At 45.5% G+C, this 23,754-nt stretch overlaps 2 protein-coding genes across 2 annotated transcripts; both read right to left on the bottom strand.

Annotated features, from left to right (window-relative positions):
• Positions 1 to 735: 735 nt before the first annotated feature.
• smc2 (structural maintenance of chromosomes 2) lies at positions 736 to 17,953 on the bottom strand. The gene is made up of 24 exons (XM_079758785.1): positions 17,694 to 17,953; positions 17,369 to 17,518; positions 17,115 to 17,237; positions 16,609 to 16,647; positions 16,311 to 16,421; positions 16,022 to 16,066; positions 15,600 to 15,833; positions 14,927 to 15,076; positions 12,490 to 12,723; positions 12,096 to 12,255; positions 11,638 to 11,755; positions 11,167 to 11,305; positions 10,846 to 10,965; positions 10,141 to 10,345; positions 8,847 to 8,982; positions 8,081 to 8,205; positions 7,677 to 7,870; positions 7,294 to 7,437; positions 7,057 to 7,131; positions 6,762 to 6,881; positions 6,205 to 6,405; positions 2,559 to 2,675; positions 1,776 to 2,084; positions 736 to 1,337 (listed from the first exon to the last, which is right to left on the bottom strand). Exons 1-24 carry the CDS (start codon positions 17,859 to 17,861, stop codon positions 1,152 to 1,154), a joined length of 3,603 nt encoding a protein of 1,200 aa, XP_079614911.1. The 5' UTR covers positions 17,862 to 17,953; the 3' UTR covers positions 736 to 1,151.
• Positions 17,954 to 18,832: 879 nt separating this feature from the next.
• exoc1l (exocyst complex component 1 like) lies at positions 18,833 to 20,131 on the bottom strand (the record flags this gene model as incomplete). Its single annotated transcript, XM_079730330.1, has 3 exons — positions 18,833 to 19,099; positions 19,563 to 19,747; positions 20,011 to 20,131. The coding sequence occupies 3 exons, from the start codon at positions 20,129 to 20,131 to the stop codon at positions 18,833 to 18,835; spliced, it is 573 nt and encodes a 190-aa protein (XP_079586456.1).
• Positions 20,132 to 23,754: the final 3,623 nt, after the last annotated feature.

The following is a 23,754-nucleotide window of genomic DNA, read 5'->3' as shown; positions in this document are numbered from 1 at the left end:
CAATCCCTTTCTCCTCCATGTCGCGGTTCATGTACTTCAGGGAGGCAAAGCCAAAGTTCCTTTCCCCCCCAATTCCTTCTCAACCATGGCTGAGATAAACCCCACCTCGAGTCTCGTTTTGGAAATACCAGAGACGTCAGAGAACCGACGTGTTATGCTCCATAACACCAACAGCAGAACGGTTATCCAAATAACAAAGAAGTGTACAACACTTGTGTCAGTGTGTGTGTAATCACACACAGACACACATGGCGCTCACACGGTCGTAGCTCATTGGCGGGCCACGTTCCAAATCAGTGCACCTGAGCTTCCATTTTTTCAAAGGCGAGCAGGATACCTAGTGCTTGTTTTACACCAAACGCAAGTTTAGGCCACTTGGGGACCATAGGCAGGCTAGGGGAACTCATGTTAGAAAACCTCATAAAGTGTGATTTACACGCCATGGGACCTTTAAGATCATTTCTTTTATGATTTTGGGAGAACTTAACTTTTCATTCGTATTAATTACAGTACATCCCGCAACGTATTTTGGATGAAAGATCTATTGCCATCTTCAACTAAAACTGGCAAGCATAAAATCAACTTCACCAGATACCCTTGGCGCTGTTCAGCCGTCTATGTGTATTAACTTTCAGATTTCCTTCATCTTCATTCTAATGAAGATGAAGACATTTCAGTTAGAAATAATAACAATGACAATATAAAAAGGAAACTGTATACATACTATGTGTTTATAAGACGCTTTATTCCATAAACCGAAAAAGCATATACAAAAAAAATAACTTTAAATTTTTAGCATTGATTACAAAGGCATGCCTTAAAGACAGCAGTAGTAAAAATTTACGCTGGCAAGAAAATAGTTAAAATCGAATAGGCCGCTGTGTAAATCGCACAGCACTAAAAAGTTCACACGACCAACAATACACATAAAAATTACAAACCATAAAACACAAGGAGAAACTTTCAGCTTTCCAGCCTTCGGGCAAAACTTAAAAGACAAAGTCGGACGAAGATGTGAATAAAGAGAGATGAGGCCCCGGAGCGTGGAGCGAGCTATACACAATTCTACAAAGCAATCCAAAAGCGAGGATAACCGCCTTTGGGTCGCGTGATGCACCACACCGACAGGTGCAGTGTGGTGCATTATCCGGCTAGCCAATCAGCTGCCTGGCCCTCTTGTCCTTGGGGCGGGGCTTGTCGTGGTCCTTCTGCGGCAGGTTGACGTCACTCTGGCTGAGGGCTGTACGCGACACCATGGACATGCCGTCCACGAACTTGGTCTTGAACAGCACATTGGCGTTGGTGAACATGCCGTCCTTCAGCGACACCACCACAAACTGAAGAGAGAGGGTTGTGAGACGCTTTCCATGAAAAACGACAGGTGTTAACCATTTTCAGTGCAACACTAATTAAATCAGGCGTTTTTCTACTGAAGTAGTCACCTTCAATCTACTCATTTCGTTTGTAGTAGTTTGTGTTCACCAATTGAACGCTTACAGATCTCTGCCACCAGCGACATGATTGGTCGGAGCAAAAAAGGTAAAAAATCCCAGCGTGCCCAGATTTGAGGTCGCCTGCCATCCACCTTTAGATATGAATCTAAAGTCTGATTTGTGACTGAGGGCTGTGATGTTTCGGTGATTGTTAAAAGCAGATCAACACTTAACACATGTCTTTGTTTGGCCCTATGTTAACAGTGCGAGTCTCTTTAAAACGTGTACGCCTTTAGGCAAGACAGCCCTGACAAAGAGTGAGAGAGTCTAGTCAAAACGTACCTGGGAGTGCCTGAAGTGTGTGCGCAGCATCTGTCCGATGTTCTGCGTGTGCGACAGGTCCAGGGCGGCGTCCACCTCGTCCAGGATGTAGATGGGCGCCGGTTTGAACAGCAGCATGGCCAGGATCAGAGACAGGGCAACCAGAGACCGTTGGCCTCCGCTCAGCTCCGTCAGGTTCTCCTTCCAGGTGTTCCCCAGGGCCACCTTGAACTCCAGGCCGTCCAGGACCCCGCGTCCCTGGGGGGGGGCCAGACGGGCGTCGGACCCCGGCAATAGGGTGGAGAAGATGGAGCCAAAGTCCTTGTTTACCTGGAGGAAGAGGACTCAAATTAACAATGGTCCTAGGCCAACACATCCTAGGGCAGGACTCAGATTAACCATGGACCACTCTGATGGTGGTCCCCAACACATCCTGGGGCAGGACTCAGATTAACCATGGACCACTCTGATGGGAGGGACAGGTGATCACTTCATGCCATTAGAAATCACCCGTGTACATTTAGGGGAAGAGCAATTCAACACAAACCACCGTGTGGTGACATCTTTTACCCAAGGTGAGCCGAAATATTTAACCAATCTGTTGCATTTGCAGTCTACTGAACGGAGAGCAACAAGTGCTTTGTAATGAACCCAAGTCTGGACCGTTGAGCCCAATATAAGTCATGGATAGGTCGATATTTTGTTGAATTGGGGTCTCTCTCCACGCTGCTGGGCCAAGTAGAAGAACTAGCACTGGTAATAATGGGGATGGACGGAGTACACTGAGTAGGAGGGTGGACAGACCTTCTGCCAGGCCACGTTGAGGGCCTCATTCTTCTTCTGGTCCAACTCCTCGATGGTCTGCAGGATCTTGGATTTGTCGTTCTCCACAATCCTCTTCTTCTTCATCAGGTCGTTGTACTAAAGGAAGGAGAGGTAGATGGAGATGAAGGGTGTCTTCTCGTTCAGTCCAGGCAAGGCGTCTGATTGGTCAAATATTTTTATGCTTCTCGCAAGTCGAATGGCACAACAATACTAGGACTGAAATACCAGGAATATTTCTGGTATTCTTTCCAGATGTTAAAAAAAAATTGGCACAAACTTTGCGTTATTGTTAATTTGAAATCCTTACAATTACATTTAGACATAACATTATTTGGCAAGGCCTGACTTAAAGTGACAGCAGAAGTGAAACTGTAGTGCTCGTGTACATTAACATCCCAGATAACATCCAGTTAGCTTGAGCTTTGACTTGGGTAAGTTATAGCAACATCATAGCATTAAAGGTCCTGTGGCATGAAAATCTCACTTTGAGGTTTTCTAACTGGTCCCCCAGTGGCTAAAACTTCAGTTCGGTGTAAAACAAGCACTAGGCTAAGGATCTAAGCTACTCCCCTTTCTCTGACTTGCCCGCCCAGAGAATTTGACCACGTGTGTGTGTGTGTGTGTGTGTGTCTGTGTGTGTGTCTGTGATTACACACACTGTAACGCAAGTGTTTGCTGTTGGTGTTATGGCGCATAACACGTCGGTTCTTTGACGTCTAGTATTTCCACAACGAGACTGTATTTGGGGTTCAGCCACGTTTGAGAAGGAATTGGGGGAAAGGAACTTTGGCTTTGACTCCCTGAAGTACATGAACTGCGACATGCTGCCTGCCGCGGGTTGCCGCGAGGCACCACTGCCACGAAGCACAACCGCCTGGCAGCGGGCAGCAGGCAGCGGGCGGTTCAGTCTTCTTCAGATTGATGTGGAAGTGGAAGAACCAGAGACGTCGGAGAACCCGACAAAGTCGTTTGTGATTCATAATATCGTCTGGAGGCACACACAGCTTTTGGCTGTGATAATATGTATCATATGCAGGGATCGACCGATTATCGGCACCGATATTCAGCATTTTGACGCATATCGGCATCGGCCTTTCTTTTTGATCCGACGGCCGATAAGAGATCAATTTAAAACTGGGTTATTTTGGCTCTGATGCAGCCGCGCCTCTCTGTCTGCTGTCACTTCGCTGTCTCCAGCATTGTCCCACCCACAGCACCATCTGATTGGTTACACGCTCTGGTTACACGCAGAGCCAAGACGGGTAACAGCCGATCAGCAGTGACAGCTGTGCATGCACAGTGCTCACACACACGGCGGAGAGGAGAAAAGGTTTTGTCTGGTTTGGTTTCGAGGTAAGTTAAGGCAGCAGACTCTCCCGAAATTTTAATAAACATCCCAGTCCTCTACAACTCACAACTACTAGTAACATTACTGTGAGCCCATTAACGTTGTATAAACATAAGCGGCAGCTCTGCTCGCAGTCCGGCGTCCAGGCATGTCTGTTAATCACTCGAAACAAGGTTGCTGATAATATCGATATGGAAATAGTCTGTGATAGTAGAAGTCTTTGTGTGAGTGAGAGTAAAAACTTAATAAACTCAATTCAGTCCAGTTTTGTTGCAGGGAAGCACGTTAAGCAGTGGTTATACTTCTACAACTGCGTAATGCGCTATCCAACTGCGTAACCACGGAGCCCCTCGAGCCCTTAGGCTTTAAGGTGAAGGCTGATTAGCTTTTAGCGTAACGTTAGCCCAGCGGTCCGCTTTCTCCTTCTCTGGCTCTAGACGCTCAGCAGACTGTAGCGAAACTCTACAACCGACGACTACTAACGTTACTGTGAGGCCCAATACGTTAGCAGCAGCTGTCTGTTCCTATGATAAACACTGATTATTAAAGTGAAGATGCTGTAGGCTATTAAGTGTTTTTTAATGGCTTAATTACTTGAAACAAGGTCGCTGATAATATTGATAGGGAAACAGTCCGTGATAAAAGTAAGAAGTGTGTGTGTGAGAGAGAAGAGAGTAAAATTCAGTTAGTTTTATTGCAGGGAAGCACGATGAGGGGATGGCTAGAGAATAATGTGTGTGTGTGTGTGTGTGTGTGTGTGTGTGTGTGTGTGTGTGTGTGTGTGTGTGTGTGTGTGTGTGTGTGTGTGTGTGTGTGTGTGTGTGTAAGCCACATGAGAAGCTGCAGAAACTGACAGCAAAGCACCGTCTGTCTGAGAGAAAACTGTTGAGCAATAATGGCTGTTTAACTAGGGAACTATTTATTTATTTAAATTTTTTGTTAACTTCATTAGAACACCCTGCACTTTTTGTTTTTGTTTGAACTTAAAAGAAAGATAAGTAAAAAATTAATATTTCAGTTCAGGAAAATTTAGTGAGCCATTTATTTGTTTAAATTGTGTTATGTTGCAAATCTGATAAGCTGGTGTGTTTATTAAACAACTTCATAAATGAAGTTAAGTGTTGAAGTTTGTATCATTCAAAATTTTGACGCCAATCTTTTCCCTTTTCTGTAAATTAATATCGGCTCCAAATATCGGTTATCGGCCCCCTTGACTACTAATAATCGGTATCGGTCCTAAAAAAAACATATCGGTCTATCTCTAATTATTTGATATAGATATCTATGTATTATATGATATTATTTAGATACAGAGCTCCAGGACTGTAACGCAAGTGTTGGACACTTCCTTGTTATTTGGATAACCGTTCTGCTGTTGGTGTTATGGTTATGGAGCGTAACACCTCGGACTCTCGTCTCTGGTATTTCCACAACGACTCGTAGTGGGGGTTATCTCAGCTATGGTTGAGAATGAATTGGGGGAAAGGAACTATGGCTTTGACTCCCTGAAGTACATGAACCGCGACATGGAGGAGGAAGGGATTGTTGGCCGCGAATGTCTTCCGCTTGAGCCCCGCTTCCCGCTGCCGAGGCTCCGGCGGGAGACCACCGCGGTCAACAATCCCTTTCTCCTCAATTTCGCGGTTCAGTCTTCATCAGATTGATGCGGACGTGGAAGAACCAGAGACGTCGGAGAACCCGACGCAGTCGTTTGAGATTCATAATATCGTCTGGAGGCGCACACAGCTTTTTGCCGGGATAATATATATTATATGATATAGATATCTATGTATAATATGATATTATTTAGATATAGAGCTCCAGCACTCCTGTGTGTTCTAGAATATTTACAGAACACGGCTAAAGGCTGTGTGCACCTTGCCATTGCTATACATCCACTGTAAACAGAGCACATGGTACCGTGGCTGCAAGCTGCTCAGGGCCACACCCCCACCCTCCTCCTTGACCCACCTCTCTCCTCCACATTTGCATTAAAGCTACAGACACCGAAACGGCGCATTTGGGGAAAGCTCAATGTGCGACTGGCTCGCAGTGGCTGTGATTCTGCACCATGGCTGAATTTCAGGAACGTCTTCAAACATTGTGTTTGGGGCCCACTAATATCTATATTAAAGCATCCATCAAGTAGCATACCATGGGAGCTTTAATAAAACTGCAGTCTCTCTCTTGCCGTCATCACAGACTGTTAAAATCCACTGAAGTCATGACTCAAACATTTCTCTCCCTCCCTCCCTCTCCACCGCCTTGGTCTCTCACCCGCTCCTCGGCCTCGTTCAGCATGTTCATGGCCCTCTTGTTGACGTTCCTCTCCAGCCGGGCGGTGGTCTCCTCCAGCTTCTTGAGCCTCTGGCCGGCCTCCTTGGGGCTGTTGGTCTGGAAGTCGTAGGCCGTGTTGGGCTGGCCGAACTGCCTACGCTCCAGGGCGATCCAGTCGTGCTCCTCCAGCATGCGGGACACCTGATGGGAGAGGGAGGGGGACACAAACAGACGATGTGAGAAAATAAAGGATATGACCTTGCATGACTCGCATCGAAGAATTAGTTCACAACCAGCCTTCAGTTTCAGAGATCATTTTTTCTACTTAAAATCATTTTCGGAGCAGAATAATATGACTGACATCCTATAAATACTAAGTATTGACACAACAGAGGTTCAAATCAGTACCTCATTTGTAAAATAAAAAAATAAAATAAAAAAAAAGTGTGATAAATGCTAAGTTATTTTTAGAGAAAGTCAAATTTGCTGCAGCCTATACTCGTGCATTTCAAAGAGCATACAACACCAACAGAGTGGGGCTCGAGTGATTTGTGTACCTTAGCGGCAGCGTCCTGGCTCTCCTTCTTGTGCTTGTTGATGTTGTGCTCCAGCTCCTTGATCTTCAGCTGGGTCTCGTTGGTCTGCTCCCGAATCTTATTGGCCTCCACTGTCTTCTCCTGGATGATTGACATTCAAAAAAACACCAATAAGCCAAGAATCCCGAGAGAAAGGAGAACAGGCTTCTTCTTACTAAAACACATTCACACAAAATAGTTTTTATCAGAGACTTAAGGCCGCTACTTTCCCCTCATAGATGATATGAACACAGAAAGGTTTCAAGGATGCAGGTACCTTGATATCCTGGTCCTGGGCCATGATGATCTCCTTCTGTCTGCTGAGCTTCTCCTGAGCGCTCCGTACCGCCTCCTGCACACAGAGACACAGGGGGGGGGGGGGGGGGGGGGGGGGGGGGAGGAGGAGTCAGGACGGGACCCAGCCGCAACACCCGCCCCACCGGGTCTACTCCACAGCGTCTATCACCTGGGGTCCGCCCCCCCCCCCCCCCCCCACAGCGTAGCGCTGAGCTACCTTGTTCTGGGCCACGGTGGAGGCCATGCTGTCGATGAGCTCCTGGATGGCCTTTGTGGCCTCGTCCACACCCTGGATCTGCTGCTGATAGCCCAGCTGCTCCCTGCGGAGCTCCTCCATCTCCAGGCTCACCGCCTCAAACTCCTACACACACACACACACACACACACACACACACACTTTAAGCTTGGTACAAATAGGTTGAGTATTCTTAACAAAAATAGTTTGTTAGCAAAAACAATGCTACAACCTTTCCCAGCTGGGATTAATAAAGTACCATCTCATTTTAGGCACTGATCAGTGTATGAGTGTGTCAGTATATTTCAGTATGTATAAGTACGCGCGTGTGCGTGTGTGTGTGTGTGTGTGTGTGAGTAGTGTACCTGCTGCTTCTCCTTGAGCTTCTTGGTGAAGGCGTCGGCCTTGGTCTTGGCGGCGGTGAGCTTCTGCTGCGCCGCCCTGAGCTCCTGCTCCCGCTCCGCCTCGGCGTTCTTCATCTTGTTCTCCAGGACCTTGTACTTCTCCCCCGCCCGCTGCTGCACCTCCTTGGTGCTGCGCAGGGTCTCCTCGCTCTCCTCTGCGCGCGCACACACACGTTCATCATTTACAGATCACTGCGTCTGTGTTGTGCTGCTGTCAATTCAGATCGTCTTACCTAAAAACCAAACACTACTTTTTCACATTCTCCTGAATGTCGAGTTAGATCATAGGCGCAGTAATGACCACAGATGACTCTTTGGTGTGCTTGTACTCTGGCACTCAGGTCTGTGTGTCTGTGCGTGCTCACCGATGGCCTTGCGCAGCCTCTCGAGCTCCTCCTGCTGCTGGTGGAAGGAGCTCTGCTGCAGCTTGGCCTGCAGGATCTGCCCCTCCTCCTGCTTCAGCTCCACCTGCTGCTTCAGCTGACGGAACCTGCAGGGCGGAGGGACGGCTGTTAACCCCCTCCGAACGGCTCCTCCCACGGCCTGAAAACACGTAAAGGCTAACCCTAACCCTAGTTTCTAACATTGCACATCAAAGTCAGCCCTATGTGTCAAGCATGTGTAAACACACAAGGGATTTGACTCTGGTTCCTGTGCTCCCACAATGTACTCGCATGAAATGGATTTACAGCAATGGGGAAAAAAAGGACAACAGCTGAACGAGATCAACGACTACTGTAGTATGAACAGATATAAACGTGTTGAAAAAAGTATGAATGTATATAACGAAAAGGAATAGGAAAGCACTAAAGTTGGAACAGGAAGACAACTTCGTTGCCGTCTTCCTCATTGTTTGTCGTTATTAGAAGTCGTTTGTTACTCGTTATAGGGGCTCTGCAAGATTACAGATTTGGATGGTTAAGTATTCTCCCCCCCCCCGGTGGTCAGTTATGGCACTACAGTTTTAGCTTTTCCTGTTCTTTTGCCAGGAAAAGTATCCCTCCCACACATCCACACAATGGGGGGGGGGGGGGTAGAGAGTCTGTACTATTGTCCCCACTCTGAAAGCCAGAGAGATTGTGTTTGAAGCAACAACCCATGAATGAATGAATGAAACAAACGCGTGCGTACTTCTCCGCGGTGGCCTTGAGGGTGGCTAGCTGGCGCTCCACGTCATGAAGCTGCGCCTCCTTCTGGCCCAGCTGATCCCCCACCTCTCGCACCTCCTGCAGGCTGGACAGCACCGAGGCGGACTGGGAGCGGGCCCCTGGAGGGAGGGGGGAGGAGAGGAACCATCAGGCCGGGGCCCTCAGCTAGGAGAACCATCGCCACAACAGCGCTGTACTAGGGATCATTATCGCCCTCGCTCTCTTCAACCAACTGAGGTGTAAAAACACCAGGATCTGGTGTGTGACAATAGGGCCGCAACGATGAGTCAAACAATAGATGGACAGAAAATATATTGAATCTAGTTACCTCATAATAGAGTCATTCTTAGTCATTTATGAGGTACGAACAACAAACTTTTACTGCTTAGTGCTTTAGAACGATTAAGTGAATCGATCAATCAAAAGGGAGTCCTTTACTTAAACTTGGCAGCCTGTCAGATAAAAAAGCAAACATAAATCCCTTTGGCCTCCAGCAACGGTGATGGGAATTTGCTTTTATTGAATTACCGTATTTTCCGCACTATAACGCGCACTTAAAAGCCGGTAATTTTCTCAAAAAACGACAGTGCGCCTTATAATCCGGAGCGCCTTATATATGGATCAATTCGTGTTTACAAATGAACAAAGTTGTCAGAACGCTTAATAAAGTTAGACTTTGTCTGACTGTTTTGTTGACATTCCCTTTATGGCTGGTTCAGACCACACAACAGATATTCCTCCACTATTAGGAAGGTCACACTATACGATCACAGAGCGAGGAAATCGGGCGGAAGACTGGCCACACTACAAGATTCGAGGGTGCGATGCTCTACTTTGTATCATTCACGTTTGCAAGACATTTAAAAAATCTAAGGTTTGGAACTGCGTAATTGTGTTTTACTTTTTTGTCATAAAGGTTCCAGTTTTATATCTGCTAAATGCAGCAACTCGTCCTCACAGTTGCGTTGCGCGTGACGAGCTATACAATTAGCACAGCTCCATCTAGTGGATGCATAACGCATCCCCAGTCAAACGTTTGACTGCAGTATCTTCTATGCTATGCGCCTTATAATCCGGTGCGCCCTATTTATGAAAAAAGTTCTAAAATAGGTCATTCATTGAAGGTGCGCCTTATAATCCGGTGTGCGTTATAGTGCGGGAAATACGGTACTTTTTAAAGACTAATGGGTGTGTGGAAAAATGAAATGGCTAAATGAATCGACTATAAAACCAATCAGTTGCGTGAGTGTTCCCTTCCCTCTGCCTCCCTCTCTCACCCCCGCTCAGGGTCCCCTGGGGGTCGAAGATGTCTCCCCCCAGGGTCACGGTCTTGGTCTTGACCCGCTGGTCGAAGGCCACCTTCTTGGCGTTATCCAGGGTGTCGCACACCAGCGTGGAGCCGAACACGTACTCCATGGCCCTGCGCAGGTCCTCCTCGTAGCCCACCAGGGACAGGGCCGTGTGCACGTTGGCCGCTCCCACCTGACACCCGACAGACCAATGAACGGGGGGGAACCATGCACGGGAAATGAACCAATAAACAATGAGCAGAAGACGATGATGGATGGAAAATGAACCAATAAACAATGAGAACATAATGCATGGAAAAGAGATAACAAGTGTCAACCCGCTTCCCACAAGGAAATACTGACAACAATGAAGAAAGCGTTCACAAAAAAAAGCCCACCCATTGGCTGATTTAAAGCCCACCCATTGGCTGATTTTAATCAGCCCGCCCATTGGCCGATTAGAAGCCCGCCCATTGGCCGATTAAAAGCCCGCCCATTGGCCGATTAAAAGCCCGCCCATTGGCCGATTAAAAGCCCGCCCATTGGCCGATTAAAAGTCCACCCATTGGCTGATTAAAAGCCCGCTCATTGGCTGACGAAAAGCCTGCCCATTGGCTGATGAAAAGCCCGCCCATTGGCTAAATAAGAGCACTGCGGCGCTCCACTATCTGGGCGCGTGCCGGCTCCTCTCACCAGGCTCTTGGCGGCGTTGACCACGCTCTGGTTGAGCGTCTTGGCTGAGATCTTGTTCAGTGGGATGATGGTGTAGCGACGCTTCAGCTCGCCCTTCTCCAGAAGCTTCTTACCCGTCACCTGGTGGTCAGACAGACAACAGACGGACCCGCACTCATTATGAGCCTTGCATTCTGGGAGGAAATGTGTGTGGCCAAGAGCTTTTCAGTTGCACAAGACATTGTAGCAGTACATAAAGGCACCCTTACTTCAAGCTCCTCTCAAGTACTGTTACAGTAGGGGGAGGGTAAGATAAATGACTGACCTGACACACAAACCCACCTCTGTGTCGACCACGATGTTGTACAGCCTGCCCCCGGCGACCACCTCCAGGCCGGTGGCGTAGGCCACCTCCTTCACGGTGATCAGGTTGGCCAGCAGCCCTCGCACCTTGCTGCGGTCCCAGCCCCGCTCCGGGTCCCTAGGGGACAACACACCACAGCCCAGTTAAGCAACACGACCCGCAGTGCACAGCATATGAGCCAAAGCATTAGGCTTTTTTTTTTGCCTGCTGATCAGTTGATCATTCAATGTTAAACAATTCAATAACATTGACATCCTGTAACTGATGTGTAAGACCAATAAAAAGTGCTGGCGAGCCCGTACCGCTCCATGTTTACCAGAATCTTTCCATCGTCAGCCAGCCGAGCTATGCTAGTTCACGTCCCTCAGCTGACCAGCCAGTTACAGCAGCCAGAACGCCTTCCAACTGGGAGGGGCTCAATCTCCCACATTTTGGGGACAGGTTCTTACTTGTAGTCGAAGCGCAGGTTTGGGAAGCGGGAGATGAGTCTCTCGTAGGTCTCCTTCAGCCCGCTCACCTCCCTGGAGAGCTGGCGTCTGCTGTCCAGAAGACTCTCCTCCTTGCCATCTGAAACACACACACACATACAATGTCGATCTGACCTTGTGTAGTCCATCATCAGAATACATTTCAGCTGTGTGCCATGATTCATAAGTGTGTCATTATTTATTTTATAAGATTTATTTTATTATAGAGTAAGATAGAGAGGAAGGTATGGGAGAGAGGGGAGGACATGCAGCAGATGACCGCGGGCATGACTCGAACCCGGTTCGCTGCGTTCAGGACTGAGCCTCTATGGTACTCTCTCTACCCGGTGACTTCCAAGTAATGGACTGTAATTAATCCAACCGAGTCCATCCACCGTGATCGTAGGGGCGCAAGCATGCCCACACACACGCTCACACACCTTCATAGTTCAGCTTGGAGAGCTCCGCCTGCAGCTTCCCCTGGCTGGCCTGCAAGGCCTTTAAGGTGTCCTGGTCCTTCTTGTATCCGCCATCCATCTTCTTCACCTCCGCCTGCTTGGTCTTCAGCTCCGCCTGGGCGTGCTTTAGGGTCATCTGGGCCTGGAGGGTGGAGGCCGGACAGGAGGGAAACCAGGAGAGAGGCGGTTAAGAAAGCAGGATATAACTTTGTGCTTTTACTAATAAGATCCATAAAGTACTTCCCAGATAAAACTATTGAACCTAATTTAACAGTAATAATACTAACAGATTGTCATTTGAAAGGCCATCCAACCATCCATCCATCCACCCCCCCGCCCATCCATCCACCCATCCAGGGCCTGCGGTTCCCCCCACCTGCTTGGCCTCCGTGTCGGCCTTGCTCATGTCGTTCTTGCAGGTCATCATCTGGCCGGCCAGCGTGGCTTCCTCCCCGTCCTCGTTGGAGGAGAGGCCGGCCGACACGGCCCTGAAGTGCTGCTCCGCCGCCTCCAGGGCGGCGCTGCCCTCCTGGCCCTCCGCCTGCAGCGCCTGCAGCTTCTCCTGCAGCTTGGCCACCTCCTTCTCCTTCACCACCACCATCTTGTTGTCCTGAGGAGTTCACGAGGAGGAGAGAGGGCTCAGCTATGTAGACTTCACAAATACAATACGACATCCAAAAAAAAAAGAAAAGGCAAATCAAAAACAATAAACCTAGAAAATAAAACTGCATTACTGTTACTGAAACGAACACCATTGTAAATATATTGTAATATAAATACAAAATTATGATTTTATTTTCACTTTACTATCCAATTTTATTTACTTTTTCCTTTTTTTCTGTAGGGGAAGAGAGGTCAACGTTTGCCTTGTTTCAGAGTTGGGCTAAATGTTTTTTTTTTATTACACAGCAGATAAGTGGCTTGCATTGATATCAAGACTTGAAGTGTGCCCCGTGTTGCCAGAGCACATCTTTGTAGGACTCAGGGACATTGATGCGAGTCGCACCCTTCCTAAAACCAGTGCCAACACATACAGTGGGGCAAAAAAGTATTTAGTCAGCCACCAATTGTGCAAGTTCTCCCACTTAAAAAGACGAGAGAGGCCTGTAATTTTCATCATAGGTAAACCTCAGCTATGAGAGACAAAATGAAAAAAAAAAAATCCAGAAAATCACATTGTCTGATTTTTTAAGAATTTATTTGCAAATTATGGTGGAAAATAAGTATTTGGTCACCTACAAACCAGCAAGATTTCTGGCTGTCACATACCTGTAACTTCTTCTTTAAGAGGCTCCTCTGTCCTCCACTTGTTACCTGTATTAATGGCACCTGTTTGAACTCCTTATCAGTATAAAAGACACCTGTCCATAACCTCAAACAGTCAAACTCCAAACTCCACTATGGCCAAGACCAAAGAGCTGTCAAAGGACACCAGAAACACAATTGTAGACCTGCACCAGGCTGGGAAGTCTGAATCTGCAATAGGTAAGCAGCTTGGTGTGAAGAAATCAACTGTGGGAGCAATTATTGGGAAATGGAATACATACAAGACCACTGATAATCTCCCTCGATCTGGGGCTCCACGCAAGATCTCACCCTGTGGGGTCAAAATGATCACAAGAACGGTGAACAAAAATCCCAGAACCACACGGGGGGACCTAGTGAATGACCTCCAGAGAGCTGGGACCAAAGTAACAAAGGCTACCATCACTAACACACTACGCCGCCAGGGACTCAAATCCTGCAGTGCCAGACGTGTCCCCCTGCTAAAGCCAGTGCATGTCCGGGCCCGTTTGAAGTTTGCTAGAGAGCATTTGGATGATCCAGAACAGGATTGGGAGAATGTCATATGGTCAGATGAAACCAAAATAGAACTTTTTGGTAAAAACTCAACTCGTCGTGTTTGGAGGAGAAAGAATGCTGACTTGCATCCAAAGAACACCATACCTACAGTGAAGCATGGGGGTGGAAACATCATGCTTTGGGGCTGTTTTTCTGCCAAGGGACCAGGACGTCTGATCCGTGTGACGGAAAGAATGAATGGGGCCATGTATCGTGAGATTTTGAGTGAAAACCTCCTTCCATCAGCAAGGGCACTGAAGATGAAACGTGGCTGGGTCTTTCAGCATGACAATGACCCCAAACACACCGCCCAGGCAACGAAGGAGTGGCTTCGTAAGAAGCATTTCAAGGTCCTGGAGTGGCCTAGCCAGTCTCCAGATCTCAACCCCATAGAACATCTTTGGAGGGAGTTGAAAGTCTGTGTTGCCCAGCGAAGGCCCAAAAACATCACTGCTCTAGAGGAGATCTGCATGGAGGAATGGGCCAAAATACCAGCAGCAGTGTGTGAAAACCTTGTAAAGACTTACAGAAAACGTTTGACCTCTGTCATTGCCAACAAAGGGCATGTTACAAAGTATAGAGATGACCTTTTGTTATTGACCAAATACTTATTTTCCACCATAAATTGCAAATAAATTCTTTAAAAATCAGACAGTGATTTTCTAGATTTTTTTTTTCATTTTGTCTCTCATAGCTGAGGTATACCTATGATGAAAATTACAGGCCTCTCTCATCTTTTTAAGTGGGAGAACTTGCACAATTGGTGGCTGACTAAATACTTTTTTGCCCCACTGTATACTGTTTAAAGCTTGTTGTCTGCATACTAGTTGCAAGTAGGGATGGTGGGGCCCAGTCACAGAGGAGAAGAGACCGTCATCTACCAAAACACTTTCAGTCCCACTCCAGCACGGCAGCTGGGGGGAGAGGGTATCTTGGACCCATCCATCCCTATCTATCCGAGTCCCGTGTACCTCCTCCATGCTCTTGACCAGCTCGCCCCTCTTCTTGCTCTCATCCTTGAGGTTCTGCTTCTTGAGGTCCAGGGCGCTCTGGGCCTTGGCGTCGACGCGCTGCACCTCGGACACGGCGTCCTCCAGCTCCTTCAGCACGTTGCCCACCTCCTGAGGGGTGGCCGGGGAGACAGCACAGTGAGCCGCTGTGGTGGGGTGCCTACAGCTCTGACACGCATGTAGATCTAGAATGCCCATGTCTGTTCATAATGGCAGCTGTTGCCCTCCTTACCACCCCAGGAAGGAGGGACGACCCCACTCTGTGTTCCTTCTTAAGGCTTGTTCCTTCCTAATTAACGGAGCTTTCCCTTGCTATTGGCGGGCTATAAGTGAGGGTGGGTCATTAATTGTAGCCTGTGAATCCCTTTGAGACTACCTGGGATTGCGGGCTGTATGAATAAAATGAAAATGTCTTCACAAACCATAAACCCTTACCCAAATACCCTTGGCAAAATCTAATTCCGATTCTGCTTCCATTTAGCATTCTTTTCAAACAACTCAAAAACGTACCTTACGCGGAGATAACAGTACAACACATTCAAATGAGGGGAGTCCACTGAGCGAGCCCGGTCAATCTCAATCTGAACCAACGTTTCTTGGTCAGCGACGCCCTGCTCCCCATCCAAACGCCCACCTTGTCCCTGGTCTTCTGCAGCTCGTGGATCTGAGTGGAGAGCTCCTGGACCGTGCGCCCGTTCTCCGCCATGGTGCCCTGCAGCTGGCTGATGTGGTCCTGCATGGCCTGCAGGCCCTCCGCCGACTTCACCTTGGTCTCCTCGGCGCACACAAACAGCCAGGCCACGTAGAGGCGCGTGAGGTGCTGGATCTCCCGCACCAGCTTCTGGTACTCCAGGTAGGACGAGCGCTCCTGGGGGCGGGAGGGACGTGGGCACCGGTTAGGATACGAGGAAAACTACACTAGACTCATATAAGAAAATACATGTGAGGAACAAAGATCTTACAGTAGTGGCAGAAACAGAAAAGCATTGATGATGATTTTGATGAAGACCGATGATCACCGGCACCGACAAACAATACTAATTTATCTTATCTTACCTCTTTGAGCTTCTCCATGGTTGGTGTGATTTCTTCTTCCAGAATCTAAAAAGGAAGAATATCAGATCAAAATGTTAGAAAGGGTGAGGGACTTTCTGCCTTTTCTACAAAACAAGCAGTGAAATACAGGAGGGGATGCACATAATCACTTCTTTTAGGAATCGCCCCAAAGGGTTTGATTTGAATAAACATCAATGCATTTCTGAAACCTAAAAAGGTATTTCTAGGACACACGGTATTTCACAGACTCCTCACTAGAGTCATTTGGATTCTAAAGCGTCTGACGTACAGTCTGGATCTCCTTCAGCTTGGCCTCCTTCTTCTCGATGGTCTTCTGAGCGCTGATCTTCTTACACTCGTACATCCGGGTGCCGGCAGCCTCCTCGATCATGGCCAGGATCTGCAGACAAAGAGTGGGTGAGGAGAGCTACATTAAAAAGGCTTTGACCCAAGAGAGAGGCTGAGGCGGAGAGCAACATGAAAAAGATGGGTTTAATGGCTTTCAAAGCGCATCTCCCCTAGCAGAATGATACACCATGAGATGCACTTAAGGTCATTAGTAATCATGTTTTGATTTATGGATTTACCTCAGGTGGCTTCATGTTCAACACTTTAGTTATCCTCCCCTGGAAGAATATTCAAAAAGGGCGTGATAATTAATGAAGTGCATTTTAAATACTCAATACAGGAAACATTATTTTGATATACAGTTATGTAACAAGCATTTTCATTTGACATTGCTTTTAATAATAAATTCAGGCATGTCTAAAATATTGTGATTATTTCATGCACACAAACATATTTGACAGTTTTCTGTATGTACTTCAAAGGGAAGTCGTTGTGAAATTTCTATGAATGCATATTTAAGTAAGCCACTGACTGTATACCTAGTACTTCTGTAGTACTAATTTCAATAGCAATTCCTTTTTTACTGCTGCTTACAGCCAAAAGCATCATGTCAGCCTATTATTGGGCCAAGGAATGGACCAGCAATCGTTAAACGAGACAAGCTTATTGAGCTTGACAGTAAATCCATGGGAAGCATTTCAGGCCCATACCAATCTCGAACCACACAATACCAAAATATTCTGACCTGCATGATGAGGAAATGTGGGTTGTTGACGTTGAGACCAATGGAGCAGAAAAGATCCTGCACCCTTGTGTTGTTAGCGTTGACCCCATTAATGAGATACTTGTTCCTACCTCCAATCACCACCTTGGGGAAAATGAATAGTGTATCCACTTCAGCGTTCACTTACTTCAAACAAACATGAGGTTTAGGCTGGAAATAGAGCACGTTGGTATCTGGTTCACGCATTAACTTAAGACCAAGATCAAGATATCCACCTGTCTAGTGACCGTGATCTCGTCGTGGGTTTCAAATCCAAGAGGACTCTGGCTTTTGTTGGAGTTGTCAAATGTAATGGACACCATGGCCTTGGTTATGCCAGCCTGTCCATTTTTGTAGACCAAGTCCTGGAGGTTTGATGCTCGCACCTTAAAAGTTAACACAAGGGGAAATGTATGGAAGACTGTGTTGTCAAAGCGTGGTCAACTACTGTTAAGATACGGGTAATTAGAAAGACATAGGAGGATAAGGATATATAATTAGATTATTAAATACAAAATCATGCAACATCTTTGCAGTATCTGGTGTAACGTATAGACTAACCTGAGTGAGATTTGAAATGCCCAAAAGAAAGCATATTGAATCCAAAATATTCGACTTGCCGCTGCCGTTCAGTCCTGTGATTGCGTTGAACAGAGGATCAAATCCGTTGATTTCTGTCCTTTGTGCGTAGGATTTGAATCCATCAATAACAATAGATTTAATATGCATCTTAAAACTGGCTGCTTCAAAATTCAAAGGTAGCCACAAAAATAAGTACAATCTTGAATACAACCCACTAGCCTGTGGCTCGTTGTTTACAAAAATGCTCTACTACTGTTAGAACTTGAATTTTGGCGGCATGGATGTTGCCTCTTCCACTTCCGCTTTCGCCGGAATGGTTAGAACATTCATATATAATAATGTCTTAAACGTAGGTATTTATACACTTATTTTTACTTTAAAATCCTTATAAACTGACTTCTTTCTCCCCCTAAAAAAAGATTTGTTATCCTAAAATAAATATATTGGGATGTTTTCGTACAGGCATATCTAAATAGAACTAATTACGCATGGGATGCATTTATGCGCTTGAATGCCACCTGCTGGTTAATAAAGGGCAGGTCTAATGTTGGTTTTCTTGTACATTGCTCAAAAAGTATCAAATAAACCATTAACCCTTTCCCCTGAAAAGATATCGGTGAATTGTGTATTTGTATAACAATGCAAACGAAAATTATTATTAATTTTAAGAATTTATCATAGTTTTAACATCGTTTTACATCAAAAGTACATACACGAAGATATTTTACATTCACAGTTGATTTAAAATACAAGTAGGTTATACATCTGTCATACATTGGCAGTGGTCACGTTATTTGACACATTTAATAGCAATAGAGATGACCGTAAGTAGATTGGACAGTTATGTCTCCATAAGACAAATTAATAGCAGTCGTATTGATTGGTGCATAATTGGCCTTCAGCTCTTTGCAGAGGCCAAGCATGCTTGCTCATCAATCCATATTTCAAAGTGACAGCTACACAATGGCTAACTCTTGTTGTGCTCAATGTCAACATAAACTTCACATAAAGCAATTACATCACACTCTAGAACACTTGTAGTTTCACAGTGAAACTGAGAAAAATAAAATAATTCTACATAAATAGGCTACACTCCAGGGGAGGAGTCCAGGAGTCCCTTACTCCAAGGGGACAGGACACATTGACAGACAGACCAAATTGAATGCGTAGAAGCAAATCTGTGAGAGAACGGCACAATCTCCCCTGTTGGAGTAGAAGGAAGTGGGCCTGACGTAAGCCCAATCCATGTTCTGTACATTCAGAGCCACTTTACTGTGTTTGTCACTGAGTTTCACCAGAGCCCGGACTAGAGCGTACTTGGCAGAGCAGTTGATAGCAGTCACAGAGCGGACCTTGTCAAAGTGCAGTATTAAGCATGGATCATCCTGAAGAGAGATCAGAGACAGGGGCCTTTTGTTATTTAACGCACGTAGTCACGGAAATAATACAAAATTGAAACTCAAACCCTCATTTATTTTCTAAAATCGTACAGATATCCGGGACTATCTGGTTATTCTTTGAGAACGTGTTGCACTTAAATTTGGGACTTGCCTTGCATTAAAGCATCACAATACTGTATGCATGATATAATTGTGTAATATTAATTGTTTTTATGATTTTGCATTCAATATCTTACCAAATTTTTAATAATTCCCAAGAAAATGGAATAAAAAATGTGCATGTTCTCTCCTCACATGAGTTCTGGTTGAAATATTCTTGACCTCATACAGTATGTTAACATGGTGGCACGCTTCGGGTTTCTCCACTGGTAAACACATTCTGTGACTTTTGGTTTGTAATGGGTGGAATAAGCGAAACCATAGGTGACATCATCTTTCAGCGACTTACAACATCGGGGTCCCGTCCGTCAATGAGACTGAGGTCTTCGAGGGCCCAGATCTCGTTCTTCTTGTAGCTGTCCTGGAAGGACGACCGCTTAGTTTGGGAACTCTTCGTTTCAGTTTTGGCTGGTTTTGCGACTTTGGTCTTGTTACAACCCACTATACATAGTTGTACGCCTAGTTTCTTTGAAACTGTGACAGCAAGAGAGGAGAAATAGTAAAGCCGTTTTTTTTTCACACAAAAAGCTTGAAGAACACAGCAACCTATCCTGCAGTATTTGTCTACAGTTCACCCAGAACAGCACTGATCATACTTTGTAATAATTCAATGAATATCAGAGAAACCAAACACCCACAAATATTGAAGTACATCTGTGTAAGACAACTGACAAGTAATAATATTAAAACTATACAAATGACCTGCAGAAATGTAACCTGATCATGTGTAAGCCTACCTCCGACACAGAAGAAATGCCTTCCCGGTGCTGGCTCTTCGATCTCTATAAACTCCACCAGTCTCTGTCTCTCAGGTCGAAATAAAACTCTTTCCAATTCCTCCTTCAAAAGGGACGACATCTCGGGAGAGAAGGGGAGATAGGGTTGTAAAAATCGAACGGGTCAAAGTGATGGAAAAAAAGATTGCACTGGTTGCAAAGGATTGGACACAAGACACATCTGAACGGTCACACTGGTAATGACACAATGAAGACCTCCCCACAAATAGACATAGGATAAAGGGAAGGGGGCAGAGAGAGTTAGACAGAGGGAGAGAAATATATAGAGAGAGGGAGAGAGAGAGAATGGTAGTGAGAGAGAGAGAGGCACCAATAGATGTGGCAAGGGTGAGAAGGAGAGAGGAACAGAGGGTGGTGATGGTGTTGGGGGAAGTGGGGGGGGGGATGTAATGTGATGTGATGGAAAGAAAGAGAGGGAGAGAGAAAGTAAGAAATGTCACGTGTACAGGATGGGAAACATTGATGATAATGATGATGAGTGATGAGGATGATGTTGATGATGATGATTACGATAGGGAGATAATTTCGTTTCTGATTAAGAAGTTGGGTGTGGAAGTTGGATAAAATAAGTAGATAATATCAATTATGTCTTGTAATGTTTTCACACTAAAATCTTGCAACACAAACTTTACTTCACATTCTAAATCCATTGCCAACGTTTTTTCCCCGCTTTTCGATCAAAAATGTATTCAAGTTTTTCAACAAACTGTAACAAACACACACACACACACACACACACACACACACACACCTGCACACCTATGCATACACATTCACACACACACACACACACACACACACATACACACACACACACAAACACACACACACAAAAACACACACACACACACACACACACACACACCTGCACACCTATGCATACACATTCACATATACACACACACCACACACACACACACACACACACACACACACAAACACACAAACACACACAAACACACACACACACACACACACACACACACACACGCTCGTAAACATGCACACACAGAGACAGAGGATCGCAAGCGCATGTGGACGGGTGCCCAATGCTTCCCTCTGATTAAATGTTTGTTGTGGGGAGAGAGGATGTCCCATAGCACTCTCCCTGTTTCCATTATCCAACAGTAATTCAATCTCTGAACAGAGGTGCCAGTGGGGTGAGGCTCTTTCTGGAGACAGAAATATATGCATACATATATTTATTTATTAATATATATGTAGCCATGTTTAATTATTGCCTTTTCTATGGTTACAGCGCACCACAACGACATACACATGCCTTTAAAATGTGGTATTATTCGGACACAGTTGTATGCGGTTACAGTGTCTCTTTTGTTGGTTTTCTTTATTTGTTTGGGTGGAAACTGTAAATGTAAAGAATTCACCTGGATTGAATGCGAGATGTTTGTTTTCATCATCTTGGTGTGCATGTGTGTGTTTGTGTGTGTGTGTGTGTGTGTGTGTGTGTGTGTGTGTGTGTGTGTGTGTGTGTGTGTGTGTGTGCGTGGGTGCGTGCGTGCATGCGTGCGTGCGTGTGTGTGTGTGGGAGGGAACTATAGCACTCCATTAGATTTGTCACATTTGTGAAACCAGAGTCTGGCTATAGCACGGCTAAGTGCATTGACTGTTGCGGTGGATAATGGTTTTGAGGGTGTTTTCTGGAAAGGCTTTCTACATCTGAGATGGAAAGATGGAGAGAGGCAGGAAGGGACAGAGCAAGAAGATCATAAAAGTGTTGAATCTCATGAATAACGCATGATCTCCATATCGTAATTGTCTGTGTAGTGTTTTGGCTCTGGCCTTACATTGGGCAAAGAACAATCTTAAAAGCTAAAACTTAAAAGGTCATCGAAGTGGTTGATTAAGTTTTTTCAAAAAACGTTTTGTGTTTTGAATGTCAAGATAGATTTATAGAGAATAAATGTCCCATACATTTATGGTTTTTTGGAAATAACATGTTTTCGATACTACAATTTGTCTACTGTCCATGATTTAAAACAGCTGATAACTAACCTCCAACATGAAAGTAAGTGTTAGTTTTAATTGCTCTAGCCTATGAGGATTGTGACGGCTTTGATCATTGCCGAAAAATAGCACATGCTTATTCTTACAGAAAATGTCATGAATGTGATTCAAATTTCAAAGAAATCTGATTAAATAGCTCACGGAGAGGACAAGAGTTCAGGCTTACAAAATGGCACACTCAGGGTAGGCATGCTCTTGGCACGATCAACATTGATTTATTGAGTCTTTTGTTACAGAGTTTCGTTTAAGATAGATTTAATATAAACAAAGCTACATCGATTTCTATTGTTTTTGTTTTCAGCTGTGCGTAATTACACAAATAAAATAAGTTACAAATCACTCTGTCTAACAACAAAGTTCAATGAAACAAACAATATGACGGAAGTGGGAATTTTGGATGTTCAAACAAAAGTATCTAACACCCATACAAAAATTTACAAAATAACAAATGTTATTTATTCTCATTGTTATCCTCCATTTCAGCGGCGTTGGGTTAGTGTTGATGACGAGGGGCTCACTAAGGAGGAGGTGTATGAGGAGAACACACCCGAGGAAGTCGAACCGTGGGTGGGTGATGGCGATGCTTACAGGGTCAGAAGGTATGATGAGCCAACCTTCTATGAAACCCAGGATGCTCATTTGCTGCTGGATGTCCACACATGGAGGAGGAAGAGGAGAGGAAATGACAGGGAGAAGTATCCAACATAGACAGGTACGAACATTGTATATGTTCAGAATTGTTGATATTACTGGAATAATTATTTTGTAATACTGTAACTCTCTATATTATTAATTTCATTATCCCTCTCACATACACACACAAAAACACACACACACACACACACACACACACACACACACACACACACAAACACAACCCCTCCGCCCAAACACACAAACACACACACACACACACACACACAAACACCCAAACCTGAACTTGAGGAAAAGATTACTACACCATACCTAATGGCTAATGTATGTATAATTGATAGGGGTTGTATGGATTGCATAGAACATGTCCGCACTGCACAAGATACATTAGATCATATCTTATCGTTCAAAAAGATCAATAAACAGTTAGTCGTCACACATCTCTTTAGAGGACAGACATGGACGCGGAGGCACCACTGAGGAATTGGGAGTTGTTGGAGGATTTGATCTGTCCTGTAGGCCGGGGGTATGGTGAGTTGAGGGCCATCTGCGCAGAGGAGTAGGGCAGGGAGGGTACTGTCGCTGCTCTTTAAGGATAGGTGAGTTGCTTCTTGGCTGATCAGCCGACGGCACACCTTTCAAAATCTCCTCGCAGACATTTCAATGTCGGCGTGGTACATTCGCAGGCCTGCACACCCTATAGTAGCTCTACAAGTTCTGACGATAAATGGACATATTTAGGTTCGAACTGGCATCCTATGGGAAAGACCTGAACCCAAACAAGACGTTGCACGAGTTCCTGATAAGAAGTCTGGAAAAAGTAATGTAGCTCTATTTAGCCTTCTATAAAGATGCTATTCTTAGCCTCGGCCCCTCTTATTTTTTTTATTTCCTCCTCAGAGTCTCAATATGCAATCGGATAGTGAGCCATCTTTCCCGTTTGGCAGTCCAGCAGCCAGAGATGAGGTTCCTCAGGATTCGTTCCACTTAATGTGTTCCTTA

Source organism: Pollachius pollachius (assembly GCF_949987615.1).
Source record: "Pollachius pollachius genome assembly, chromosome: 2".
NCBI lineage: Eukaryota > Metazoa > Chordata > Actinopteri > Gadiformes > Gadidae > Pollachius > Pollachius pollachius.
The sequence above is the reverse complement of the archived record's forward strand: the minus strand, read 5'-3'. Positions and strand labels throughout refer to the sequence as shown.